The 14,748-nt window shown below is 34.0% G+C and overlaps 1 protein-coding gene across 1 annotated transcript; it reads right to left on the bottom strand.

Moving 5' to 3' along the window:
* Nucleotides 1-854: 854 nt before the first annotated feature.
* LOC139492414 (uncharacterized) lies at nt 855-12,903 on the bottom strand. Its single transcript, XM_071280614.1, has 3 exons — nt 12,591-12,903; nt 10,878-10,949; nt 855-1,341 (listed from the first exon to the last, which is right to left on the bottom strand). Exons 1-3 carry the CDS (start codon nt 12,817-12,819, stop codon nt 872-874), a joined length of 771 nt encoding a protein of 256 aa, XP_071136715.1. The 5' UTR covers nt 12,820-12,903; the 3' UTR covers nt 855-871.
* Nucleotides 12,904-14,748: the final 1,845 nt, after the last annotated feature.

The following is a 14,748-nucleotide window of genomic DNA, read 5'->3' as shown; positions in this document are numbered from 1 at the left end:
CTTTCCAATTGTGAACTTTTCATTTCTAAGTAGCAACATTCCAGCAGCACCTAGATACGGTGTATATATCTCCCAATTGATACGATATTCCCGTGCTTGCATTTCCTATCATGATTTCCTTGATAGAGGGTTGCTGCTCACAAGGAAGCTATTAAACCAAGAGTTCCAAATGGTGAAGTTGAAATCATCACTTCGTACATTTTATGGACGCCATCACGAGTTAGTTGACCGTTATAGAATAACAGTTTCACAAATGATATCGGATATGTTCCTTACGTCGTAACTACAAACCCCTTCCCGTTCATGAATGAGACCTACCGAATTAGACTATTTACCGGATTTGTAATCACATAAACAACACGACGGATGCCACATGTGGAGCAGGATCTGCTTAGCCTTCCGGAGCACCTGAGATCACCCCTAGTTTTTGGTGGGGTTCGTGTTGTTTATTCTTTAGTTTTCTATGTTATGTCATGTGTACACTTGTTTGTCTGTTTGTCTTTCTCATTTTTAGCCATGGCGTTGTCAGTTTATTTTCGATTTATGAGTTATACTGTCCCTCTGGTATCTTTCGTCCCTCTTTGCCATGTATACAAGAGTACATTAGGATGTTATACTAGTACTTGTATTTATATTTATTTGACTCGTTTTTGTAGTGTGTTGTATGGTTTAAAAGGTTGCAATTGATTTCACACACGGTTCGGCCTTTTCTTTTTTTGATAACTTTTTCACATATTCTTCTTTCGTTTTTCTAATTTGTCGTTGCATACAATTCATTCTGATGGAGTTCCGAGAAAAGCTTTTGAGATTAAAATTTTTATCTGGAGCGATAACAAAATAAATATAAGAGTAAATTCATGAATGCTATATTTTATTTTGAGCAAACCACACAGTTGATAGCCATGTTATCAACATAAGGGGGGCAGGCCAAAGATCCACACTTAGTTCTGGTAGCATAAAGTAAATGACCATCTTTGTTATCTTGTCCAGCTTGTAAAAACTCAGGATGACTGTCAAGGCATAGGTAGGATGATGGTTTATGACTGTAGGACCCCGATGCCAATATTCCGTTATATTCAATTTTCCAGCCGCTATCACATGATTCCCTACCAGGTATCATTATTGATGATGAAGTGTTTGCGCTTCTGCATAGGGCACATGGGACATCCTCAGTATTTGCACCAGTAACAAAGAAGTTTCCATCGCGGTACTCTGTTCCGACCAACAAGCTGCTACCTGGTGCTGTTCTGTTGCTTATTTCAGGGTTGTTTGGAAGGCACAACATATTAGCTGGACCGCCATAATATTGAATATGATGATATTTTTGGCCTGCTGCAAAACCTTTTAAAAAGCACATACACATTACATAAAATTGTACATTGTTAAATAAAGACATGACAAGAAACAGCTTCCGAACCAAATTGCATAGTTATATATTATATATCTTTGTTTCCGAACCAAATTGCATATCTATATATTACTGTGGATTCATTTATTTTCGTGGATATAAATTTTCGTGGATTGAAGAAAATTTACATTTTCGTGGATACCTGAATTCGTGGTTTGCCGAATTCGTATGTACAAAGCCTATGGAAAATTTGTAATTCGTTGAACATATGAATTCGTGGTTCACTTGTACCCACGAAACCCACGAAAATTGGTATCCAACGAATAATAATGAATCCACAGAATATTTCTTTCTGTGCTGTGATGTTACACTATTGTTTCTGGTAAGGCGGAAGTTGGGTACCTATTTAAACGTATAAACCCCCTGGATTTTTTTTGGCACCTGTCTTAAGTCATGCACCTAAATGTTCAGTGGTTGTCGTTTGTTGATTCGTTTCATAAGTGTTTCTCATTTCTCTTTTTATTATAGATTAGACCGTTGGTTTTCCAGATTGAATGTTTTAAACTGATAATAATGGAAGTTTTCAACTACCTCGACTGGCTATACTGTCTATACACGGTCGGTTTTACACTTAGTCTAGTAGTTTTTGGGGCCCTTTACAGCTTGTTGTTCGGTTCGAGCTAAGGCTCCGTGTTGAAGACCGTACTTTGTAGAACTCTGATGGTTTTCTTTTACAAATTGTGACTTGGATGGAGAGTTGTCTCAATGGCACGTATACCACATCTTCTTATATCTATTAATTTTAAACTTTGTCGATTGAATGTTTGCAACTGATCTTTCCTTTTTTAATTGTTGCGTTTAGCATGAAAAATCTGTTTAATTTTTGTAAATCACTGTTTAGTTACATACATTATTTGTAAAATCTCAGCTATTTGGAATTTAGCTCTTATATTAAAGTATTTGCACCTATTCGAAAGTACATTTTTAAAAAGACGGCATTAATGTGTTTATTTTTAATATAATGATAACAAAAAATATAAACGTGACGCATTTTTCAGAAGGGAAAATTTAGTATGAAGCAGAATTCATTCAGAACCTTCTTAAAGACAAAAAGAAAAAATACCTTGCGAAATTCTTTAATTTTACTTTCCAATATATTAATGATGTCCTAGCATAACCAATATTTCAGCCAATTCTTACATCTCATATTTCCCAGTGAACTTGAAATCAAGGATACTACTAATACCAGAAGGACTGCGTCACACCTTGATCTTTTCCTCAATATTGACACAGCTGGTCGACACGAAAATCTATGATTAACGGGACGATTTCAACTTCCTAATTTTCTCATTTCTCAGCAGTAACATACCCTCTGTCCCTTCATATGTTGTTTACATATCTCAGTTGATACGTGATGCTCGTGCATGTTCACACTACACGGATTTCATATACAGGAGTGTGCTCCTAACGCAGAAACTGCTTCAACATAGTTATGAGGCGGACATATAAAAAATGGCACTCCGTAAATGTTATGGACACCATTACGAATTGGTTGATCCATACGATGTGCTTTTGTCCTTACTAACTAAGGTTATTTTTTCCACGTATTAGATCGAAAGAACTCGTCAGCGTATGTTTCTTTAACAAAAAGGGCACTAGACGTTTTAAATATCTAGTTTTGGGCAGGAATTCATCTTACTTTGTGAAAAATCACACAGAGTCAAGGAAAAAATACACCGAAGAGGATATCACTGCAATGCTGGACTTTTTGATTGACAACATATTTGTTGAATTTGGAGGTTTGGTCTTCCAATAGACTATTGGAATCCCAATGTGTACCAATTGCGCTCCTCTACTTGCAGATTTGTTTTTGTATTTCTATGAAGCAGATTGTATCCAAGGGCTTGTACAAAAAGGAGAAAAGAAACAAGCCCAGTCTTTTAAATTCACCTTTCGGTATGTTGGTGATGTAATGTTTCTTAATAATAATAGATTCAGTGATCACTTACATTTAATATATCCAAGTGAACTTGAAATTAAAGATACTACCGACACTGATAAATCTGCTTCATATTTAGACTTTTTTTTCTCGAAATGACTACTGCTGGAAGGTTGAATACCCAAATTTATGACAAACGTGATGATTTTAATTTTCCTAGAGTCAACTTTCCATTTCTGTGTAGCAACATCCCAGCGGCACCAGCATATGGAGTATATCTGTCTCGATTGTTACGTTACTCTAGAGCTAGCTCAAAGTACTTTGATTTTGTTGAACGAGGAATACTGCTTTCTCAAAAGTTGCTAAGACAGGGCTATGAATCAATCAAATTAAGATCATCACTCAAGAAATTTTACGGTCGCCGTCATGAGCTGATTTGCCATTATGACAAAAGTGTGTCTGAAATCATATCTGATATTTTTTCTCAGTCATAATAACCTGCCATCATTATCGAACTGAACAAAGAAATAACACGACGGGTGCCGTATACGGTGCAGGAAATGCTTACCCTTCCGGAGCACCTGGTTTCACTCCGGGTTTGTAGTGGAGTTCGTGTTGTTTCTTATTTATTATTTATAACTGTTGATGTAAATGTCCCTTGGTTTTGTGAGTCCTTGTTTACTTCTTGGTTTTTATTGTTATTGTCTATTAGACGTTTCACGGTATTTTTCTATCCAAGTTTTATGTATTAAGTTTTGATGTTATATTTGTTATTCTCATCTGATTTTGTCAAATGTTTCATCGTTTGTAGTTGTAAATCTTATATTTTTTCTGTTCTATTAATCACTCAGTTTATTTCCAAGATTTTAGTTTGGGTCAACTAGATTGATACAATGTATTTGGTTTACAGTTTGTTTAGAAGAAGTACCGACATGGCTAGATACTACAATTAATGATCTTATTGCTACCACTATTTTATGTTAATAAGAATTGTGATTTTCATTGTTATTGAAAGATGTTACATCAGTATTACAAACCTAATCTTGAATACATCCTATTTTGTTGTTTGTTTTTTGTTTTTTGTTTGTTTTTTTTTGGGGGGGGGGGGGTAGAATTTTTTTAATGTGACATTACTTTTGTGCGTTGTTGTTTTCGGCTCACACCTAGTACGTTCACGTTGTTCGGCTGTGCCGTTTTTATGTACTTATTTAGGTTGTTTTACGTATTCGTTTTTACTCTTTAGTTAGTAACCACTTTGGTGTTGACATGTATGTCTATTATATAGTAATTTTTATAGATTTACTGTTTGCAAAAGTATGAATTATTCTAGGTACTAAGGATTTTATTGTTCAAGTCATATAGCCTTGGCCGTGTTTGACGCAGCTTTTTGGAACTTTTGGTCCATAGTGCTTTTTACCTTTTGTGCTTGTTATGGCTTTCTGACTTTTTTTTGTCTAGGCGTCACTGGTGGGTCTTGTGTTTGCGTAACACGCGTCTGGTGTATAGGATTGTAGGCCTGGTGCCTTTAGATGGCTATTATTTGTGTGTTTCTCTGTCATGCATGTGCTCCCATTTATTTGTTTTATAGTCCTGTCTTAACATTGCCGTAAAAGCGGGAGGTTTGTCTAGCCACAAAACCATGTTCAACCTACCATTTTTTTTCTTAAAATATCCTGTACAAAGTCAAGAAAATTAACATTGTTATATTATAGTAGTTCGTTTCTTTGTTTTCTGCATTTTAGTCTTGTGTTTCAGTTGTGTTGTTGTTCAAAATTGAAAACAACACGTTTAATAATTTCTTGCGTCTGAAGAGCTTTTTCTCGATTTACCTTCATCAGGAACGCTCAAAGCAAAACATTTGAAATCCGAAGATATATAAGTACCGAAACCGTTGAAGAGCTATATGTCAAAAATACCTAAAATAACTAGCAAAATTCATTTAAAGTCTAAGGGAGTTTAAACCTTAGTTTCTTAAAAATTAAAAAATTTATAAACGGACAATTTTAGTAAAGTTTGCTAAATCATGTCAGTACCGAAGTACTGACTACTGAACCAATGCTACCCTCGGAACTGATAGTTCACCAGCAGAGGTATGGACCAAGTGATGTAAAAAATTAAAAACAACACGTTTAATAATTTCTTGCGTCCTAAGCGCTTTTCTGGATTTACCTCATCAGGAACGCTCAACTCTTATATTTGATGTTTTTTCCTCAGTTTTAGATTGTAATCCGGATTTGTTTTTTCCTTAATCGATTGATGAATTCCGAACAGTGGTATACTGCTGTTTCCTTTATTCATCTTATGTAATAACTGAAATATTTCCAGAAGATAAGGCATATTCAAATTCGCACACTCAAACAAACTTTTAAGGTTTCGTACATGATTTAATTGTAAGTTGTTAGTGACTATGAACTAGTTTGCAGTAACTGTAGTGAGTTCTCGCAAATCGCTGCGTTGCGTCTTTTTATATCACTTTTTCTGCTTCAGATCTGATGATTAAATCCATTTCCAGCAGATTTTTATAGTTTACTCTTGAATTGGGTTTTACACCATTGTTACAGTTATAAGGAACTCTAAACTTTACATTTTTTGATTGAGTTAAACCTTCTTATTGTTATTTTATCGTGTGTTTTTCTATGTTGTGATGTTATACTGTTGATACCATTAAAACGTTTAATCACGCTGCAAATGTTTGCACCTGTCCTAAGTCAGGAATCTGATGGACAGTAGTTTGTTTATATAATTCATACGTGTTTCTCGTTTCTCGTTTTTTATATAGATTAGATCGTTGGTTTTTCCGTTTGAATGGTTGTACACTAGTAATTTTGGGGCCCTTTATAGCTTGTTGTTCGGTGTGAGCCAAGGCTCCGTGTTGAAGGCCGTACATTGACCTATAATGGTTTACTTTTATAAATTGTATCGAATGGAGAGTTGTCTCATTGGCACTCACACCACATCTTCCTATATATATTTAAACTATAAACGGCTAAGTGAAGTGTTCTCATCCCTTGACGTACGTCTTTCGTCGTCGTCGTTAACCTTTTACATTTTGAACTTCCCCTAGAGAACCACTGGATGGAAAGGAAATAAACATGACACGAAAGTTCCTTGTGAGGTGCTGACAAGGTGCTGCTACTTTGAAGCCGACCAATCATCCAAGATCATGAAGACGGCCGCCAGCGAGGGACTTAATTTATGATAGAACCCTATGCACGGGTGTCATTCGGTTTAACGAGAGAAATGATCGAGAGAAATGAAAAGAATATCTAACAGTGGTCAAGTATTGCGAGACGATCGTGAAAGCTCTGGTACAGGATCGTAAAAGACATTTAATGTAAATTCTAGTTCAGAATCTGTGAAAAAAATCGCTTAATTTTCAAAACGCGGAACAAATCCGAACAAAAAAATATGTCTGTCAAAATGGTTTAACTTCCTCAACATAACTGTACATTAAGATAAAGAAAATATACAGTACTTTATGAAAAAAAAACACAAAAGGCGCAACGCATGTCTATGGAATTAATTAAAAAAAAAACACGCTATTTGTTCCTATAATGGTCATATTTCAATATATCATGATATATTTGAAATTTAATTTTTGGTGTATCTGATAGTACAGTAAAACAGAAGTATGCTCTTCCCTTAAAAGCGTTAATTTGTTTATGAAAACTTTGAATTTTGTTGAATTTTCATCAAACTTGATCGTGAAAGTTCAGGCAGCGCATTATTTTGATCGTGAAAGATAATCCGTGACCAGACTTAATACTAGTAATCAGAAATCAATATTTCTTTTACCATTTGATATACATGCAACTGGTATGAACATTAAAGTATTATTTTTTTTTAATTCAACATTTTACCTCGAAAGTTCAAAGAAACCCAACTCAAAACGTGACTAAATCAGTGTGAAAAATTCAGCTCTGAGAATCGGTCTTAAACAAAAGAGGGACGAAAGATACCAAAGGGACAGTCAAACTCATAAATCGAAAATAAACTGACAACGCCATGGCTAAAAATGAAAAAGACAAACAGACAAACAAGTGTACACATGACACAACATAGAAAACTAAAGAATGAACAACACGAACCCCACCAAAAACTAGGGGTGATCGCAGGTGCTCCGGAAGGGTAAGCAGATCCTGCTCCAGATGTGGCACCCGTCATGTTGCTTATGTGATAACAAATCCGGTAAATAGTCTAATTCGGTAGGTCATATTCATGAAAGGGAAGGGGATGTAGTTACGACGTAAGGAACATATCCGATATCATTTGTGAAACGGTTATTCCATAACGGTCAACCAACTCGTGATGGCGTCCGTAAAATTTACGAAGTGATGATTTCAACTTCACCATTTGAAACTCTTGGTTTAATAGCTTCCTTGTAAGCAGCAACCCTCTATCAAGAAAATCCTGATAGGAAATGCAAGCACGGGAATATCGTTTACAATTTAGGCAAATAACCACTATTTAGGTATTAATATGGGTATGCAACGTTTAAACCAAAATGTTAACCATCAACCAAAAACTTGCAGCAAAAACAGCATCTTTCATGAACAATTTGTGATTGAACGATAACCAACATTTTGTGTACTTCCTAAGATCTACAAATCTTTATATACAACGTAGCAGATGTGGAATGATTTCCAATGAGATAACTATATACTACAGACTAAAGAATACCAGAGCGCAAATGCTGAAATGTCTCGTCTGCTTTACTTATGATAGTATATTTGTTGAATGTCTGTAATATAAAGGGTTTTTACTAGAAGTGTCAAATGCGCTTAAGATTGTCAATGGTTTACAAAAAGGGGTCAATGTCAGATGAACCATGACATGCAAATCTCTACAAACATCCCGTACACCAAATATAGGTGTTCCGATCCTTACAGTACGTTAATAACTGACAAATGTAAAAGTTATGTTTGGCAAATAAATTTGGCACATAAGGTCAAAAGTATATGAACCCTCACCGACAACCAAGCTTAGCCGTCTTACTATCATTCAATACATCAAATACAATTGACGTCATATATGAAACATGCAGCTAGACAGAGAGACATACACCAAATACCGTGGCGCTATAGCATACAGGTATATAGGCAAAAGGACAAACAACATAAAACGAACACTGCCAAATGATGCATGATAATGAGGTCAATGTTATTTGAAACCTTGCAGAATTCGAAAATGTACACCTTACAATCATAACAACAGACAGTTATCCCAAAGCTGAACGAATCCGCGATACGGACTGGACCACAAAACTATCTCTTTATCCATGAAATGAGGTAAAGTCAAGGTCAAATGAATCCTGTCTGACGGACTTGTAGATAATAGGATCCAATATACAAAATGTAGTTATCCTATAACTCGTGATAAGTGAGTAATCCACATGACAACGAAAACCTTAATCCTGCAATTACCCAACAATTATACAAATAACATGTTCACAAATGCACAAATAATAATTTGTATGTATTATTTGTACTTGTACAAATAAAATATCTTGTTACCTTTTTATATTTTGAGCAAGCGATGATATGGATTGCCTTTATGCGCAACAGTTCCATTTTTGGCTCCTCTTCCAGGTATTTGGTGTATGGTGTACATGTCTGTCGGCATATGACGTCATTTGAATTTGATATATTAAATGATAGTAAGATGTCTATGTCTGGCTGTCGGTCAGGGTTCATATAATTTCGACCATATGTTGACTGAACATTACTTTTACATTTGTCAGTTTCTAAGGTACTGTAAGGAACGGAACACCTACATTTGATGTACGGGATGTTTGTAGAGATCTGTATGGCACGATTCATCTGACCTTGACCTCTTTTTATGAACCGACAATTGTAAGCGTATTTGGCACTTCTAGTTAAACCCTTAATATTACAGACGTTAGACAAATAGAATATCACAAGTAAAGCAGAAGAGACATTTCAGCATTTGCACTCTGGTATTCTTTAGTCTGTAGTATATAGTTATCTCATTGGAAATCAATGCACATCTGCTACATTGTATATAAAGATACATAAAACTTACATGTAAGTAAGTAGTGTTGCACAAAATATTGGTTATCGTTCAAACTCAAATTGTTCATGAAAGATGCTGTTTTTGCTATAGGATTTTGGTTGATGGTTAACAGTTTTGGTTTAAACGTTGCATACCCATATTATTGGCTGAAGAGTGGCAGTCTGCCTGAATTGTACTATATAGACCAATTCTCAGACCTAAATTTTCGCACTAATTTAGACACGTTTTAGGATGTGTTTTTTTTTTTAACTTTCGGGGTAAACTAAAAAAAAGAGGATAACTTTAATATGTTCGTTCTTATCAAAAGAAATACTAACTGGCTTCAACCAGTATATCAAGTGGTAAAAGAAATATTTATTTCTGATTACAAGTATTAAGTCTGGTCACGCATTATCTTTCACGATCAAAATAATGCATCTTTCACGATCAAGTTTGATGAAAATACAACAAAATTGAAGGTTTTCATAAACAAATTAACGCTTTTTAGGGAAGAGCATACTTTTATTTTACTGTCCTATTAGATACATCAAAAATTTAATTTCCAATATTTCATTATATATAGAAATATGACCATTATAGGTACAAATAGCGTGTTTTTCTTAATTAATTCCATAGACATGAATTGCGCCTTTTATGCTTTTTTCATAAAGTACTGCATATTTTCTTTATCTTTTTGCGCAGTTGAGGAAGTTGGTCCATTTTGACAGATATGTTTTTTGTTTGGATTTGTTTCGCGTTTTGAAAATTAAGCCATTTTTTCACAGATACTGAACTAAAATTTACATTAAATGTCTTTCACGATCCTGTACCAGAGCTTTCACGGTCGTCTCGCAACTCTTGACCACCGTTAGATATTCTTTCACGATCATTTCTCTCGTTAAACCGAATGACACCCGTGGACATAGATGTGTCTAATGAGATAATGACCAAATGTTATTACTTTGAAGCTGAGCCATTATCTAAGATGGCCCTCAGGAAAGGACTTAGTTTAACATAGGACCCTTATGGAAAAACATACAAATGTTTGTTAGATAACCACTTAACAGAATGCATCTAAACGTGAAATGAATGTTCCTTATGAGGTGCTGACCAAGTTTTGTTACTTTGACGCCGATCTATCAAATACATTTATTTCTGTTTACCATAATCTTTCTTCAGAGAGCTGTGGTGTAGTTGTTAGTGCATCGGACTACTAACACAAAGGTTCCCGGTTCGATTCCCGTTCCGGGATGAAAATTTCAGGGACTGAATTTTCGGCTCTCCCTTGAAACCATTTGCGAGTATAGTCTTGAGGAAACGATGATAACCCGTCGAAAGGGGACGATCAATGGATGACCCGTTTTAAGAGAGAACCATATCTCTTGCACGTTAAAGACACCCTTGTAGATTTCGAAAAAAAGAGCACACTAATGCCGCTACAAGGTAGCACTCGCACCCGCAAAGTGGAAAGGGATAAATATAAGTTGCGAAACCAATCCACTATAGATAAATATGTTTAAACTGAGCATTCTTCATAACATTTTTGATATCCAATTCTTCTAGAAAACATTAAAGTACCTGTGTATAGCATCTCTGTATTCACTCCACTACATTGTTTACGTCCCCAGCGAATATACGTCGATCCTCTGTCTTAAATGAATAAAAATAAGCGTTTTCAAATTGATTAAAACTATAAAATGTCTCGGCATTATAAAATGTGACACAATTCCCAAAACAATTAATTATCAATGGAGGACGGTATTTGAAGGTAGATAGCAATCAAAACAGCCACTAGGTCACAGGTTTTATAGCGAGACAGTCACATACAGAATGATTCATGTTGCCTGCCAACTTATGAGATAGTTCCTCCATATATGCCTTTAAAACAACTTCTGTCAACCATTACTTCGGAAGATTTCAAATAGTTTAAAATAAGATGCTTTCAATGTAATTATTTAATCCCTTACATTGTTAGTATTTTTTTTATGCAAACACAAAATTACGGTCAAAATTTGTATGAAACGAAATTAAAAGCTCTCATCACCAAGAGCTTTTATGCGTATTAGGTAAAAAGGTGAAGCACGCAACATTAAATCCAGTTCAACAAACATCGGCTTTTCACAAAAAGATCTCACCAAGAACATATGAATCTAATAATTATACAATAAACACTGGGCTGTCATCATTTGAAATTATGTATAAAAACACTCAAGTAGAAGAAAGTACTTACTAACTATATAGTTTTTTATATTACTTATTTATTTACATCTCTGATTGTGAATATTTAATAAGACGCTTGAAACGAAATGAAATGAGCTACACTATTGACAACTCAGCTACACAAAATCCACAAGGATACCTATAGAGGTCAAAATAAGGTATTTGACAGAAGACACTTTATTTATAAAATATATTAGGCTCGAAAACTCCCAACGTTACAAATTTGTAAATAAAGGAGTAGGTCAGGTAAGAGTCGATTTTGGCCCCAAATTTCAAGTTCATCCGAAGAAAGATTTTGGACACTTTTTGAACACTCAAGTGTCTACTTTAGTAGATTTAATTAATTAACATGAAAGATTTGAACTGATTTAATCATTTTAGACGCTCTAACTCAAGCTTTAATATTAAAAATCTATCAAATATGCCATACTATGTCACTTTTCAGATGGTTTTTGTCACAAATGTTGGTGACCGCATCCGTGTTCATCCTCAACCTTTATATGTGTTATATATTATCATAAAATACAACTTGTATTCAAATATTAAGAAAGAACACAAATGCGGCCACATCCATTTAAGACGGAAACCGTCTAAAAAGTAACTCAATTGCTAAATTTATGAAGATTTCAGTAATTTTGCATGACTTAATGAGGCTAGTACCCGATATATGTGCATTGTATTGTCAAAAAAACACCATATTTATGTAGTAGAAGTATTCTACTTTCCAATAGATAGCTAAAAGTTTACATTTTAACAATTTTGTAAATCTGCTATATTTTGGGGCCAAAAAGGGGTCTTACTGAACCTACTCCTTTACTACAGACTTAGTACTTAGTAAAGATCTACTTTGAACATCAGATTCCAAAAATGACAATAAAATTCGTTAGATATGAGAATAGACAACCACTAATATATATGAGGTTCGTGACTTTGGCCAATCAAATGAATATATGTAATGGCGTTTAAATAGTTAACGAATAAATCACCCCTTTTAAGGTTACCGTCAAAGGTTAAATTGCTTAACGCATTTGGTATTGATTTTGACAAAAACTTTAAAGATGATTTACTTACCATTCAACAAAGCATTTTGTAGTTGTGCTATGGTTGACTGCATTGTCTGTTGTTGTTGGGTTAGACGAACCACGTCCTGCATAGATTTCTCTAGGTTAATCAGCCTCGAATTTATAACATCTGGATCATTGAGTAGGAGACGTTTGTAATGGTCCTGTTCTTCTGTACACACCATTCCAGTTAGGACTATGTACAACAAAGACAGTACGGCGGTTAAATATGTCATCATTCACAATCGAAACGAATACGTTCAATCATGTGTGTGTATGAACTGTGACAGTACTTTATGTAATAACAATCTCAAGATAAGACATCAAAATTTAGAAGGGTCACTGTCTCACTGATTGTGCATTACATACACACGCATTTGTCTCAGATTTTTTCTCTTATATACCTTAATATTATAATATTAAGTTAAATACGGGGAAAATTCTGAGACAAGTGCCTGTGATTATATATGAACACTTATTCTTGATACATTTCTCCTGCATTTAAACATAGTATTTTGAATTTTGCAGAATGAAACAAATCTAAAATTAACATTTGAAGAGGTCATCGTTTGAATTTAAATTGAGGTCAGCATCTTCCAAACACATGAAATTTAACACCTTTTAAAGTCATATGAAATGAGTGACTGGTGAAAAAAAAGTTAATCGAATTCTTGAATCAACAGATATAAGAAGATGTGGTACGAGTGCCAATGAGACAATTCTCTCATCCAAGATACAATTTGTAAAAGTAAACCATTATACGTACCTTGACCTTAAATGGTTTATTTTTATAAATTGTGACTTGGATGGAGAGTTGTCTTATTGGCACTCATACCACATCTTCCTATATCTAGCCAGTAAGTTATAAAAACATATGCATTATGGTTTTTAATTTGAAGTTTCATATGACTTTAATATCCAATGATGTTTTATATCTATGAGGAAATTATACCCAAAAACAAAAAATAGAAGTTTGATCATTTTTTCCTAAGATCTTAAATGAGATGATAGAATAAATTTTTCAGATATATAATACCTAATATGTAATCATGTACGATTATATACGAGATCTATTGTAATGGAAGAACAAAAAGGAATAAACAGCATCCATTTGTATTTGATTATTTCCAAATGATCAAATTCTGGTTCTGGTAAGTTAAAAAAGAGACATTTTCTAACTAGTCACTACAGGAACTTTGATATTCAAAGACACATTGCATATTGCTGTTATCAAACAGTTCACTGTACTCCTCAGATCTATTGCACAAACAAAATATCAGTTTAGCATGTTCAACACTTCTGATAAGCTGCATTTTTTTTTAATTTTGTTAAGCCCCCTTGATTTATGAATTAAATTAAACTATCGAAGCTTTATCATAAAAGACTTATGAATCTTATTAGAATTCTTTACAGAATTACACTGGTATTGGATGCTATAGTCGATCAGAATTTTGTTAAGAATTACATTCAATTTGGTTTTTGATGCGACCGCCTTGTTCGAACTACATTGGTTTTGGATGTTGTAGTCTTATCAGAATTCTGTTAAAATTACATTCAATTTCGTATTTGATGCGACCGTCTTATCAGAATTCTGTTAAGATTTGCATTGCATGGAACTGGATGCAATATTCTTGTCAGATTTCTGATTATAATTGAATTGTTATAAGATGCTATAGTCTTATCAGAATTCTGTTAAGAATTACATTTATTAGTATTAGATGCTATATAGTCTTATCAGAATTCTGTTAAGAATTACATGGGTATTAGATGATATAGTCTTATCAGAATTCTGTTAAGAATTACATTAGTATAATATGATATAGTCTTATCAGAATTCTGTTAAGAATTACATTGGTATTAGATGATATATATATAGTCTTATCAGAATTCTGTTAAGAATTACATTAGTATTAGGTGCTATAGTCTTATCAGAATTTTGTTAAGAATTACATTGGTATTAGATGATATAATCTTATCAGAATTCTGTTAAGAATTACATATAGTATTTGATGCGACCGTCTTATCAGAATTATGTTAAGAATTACATTGGTATTAGAGTCTTATCAGAATTCTGTTAAGAATTACATTGGTATTAGAGTCTTATCAGAATTCGGTTAAGAATTACTTTAGTATTAGATGCTATAGTCTTATCAAAATTCTGTTAAGAA

The sequence above is a fragment of the Mytilus edulis genome, chromosome 10 (genome assembly GCF_963676685.1).
Source record: "Mytilus edulis chromosome 10, xbMytEdul2.2, whole genome shotgun sequence".
In the NCBI taxonomy this organism is placed as follows: Eukaryota; Metazoa; Mollusca; class Bivalvia; order Mytilida; family Mytilidae; genus Mytilus; species Mytilus edulis.
Note: the sequence above shows the minus strand (reverse complement) of the source record. Positions and strands in the feature narration are given on the sequence as shown.

Bases quoted from the DNA above. Each gene is read 5' to 3' on its own strand.
- LOC139492414 (XM_071280614.1), bottom strand. From the start codon at position 12,819: ATGATGACATATTTAACCGCCGTACTGTCTTTGTTGTACATAGTCCTA. The intron at 10,950-12,590 runs GTAAGTAAATCA...TATTCATTTAAG, and splicing joins ACAAAATGCTTTGTTGAATG to ACAGAGGATCGACGTATATT. The intron at 1,342-10,877 runs GTACTTTAATGT...GCTTTTTAAAAG, and splicing joins TACAGAGATGCTATACACAG to GTTTTGCAGCAGGCCAAAAA.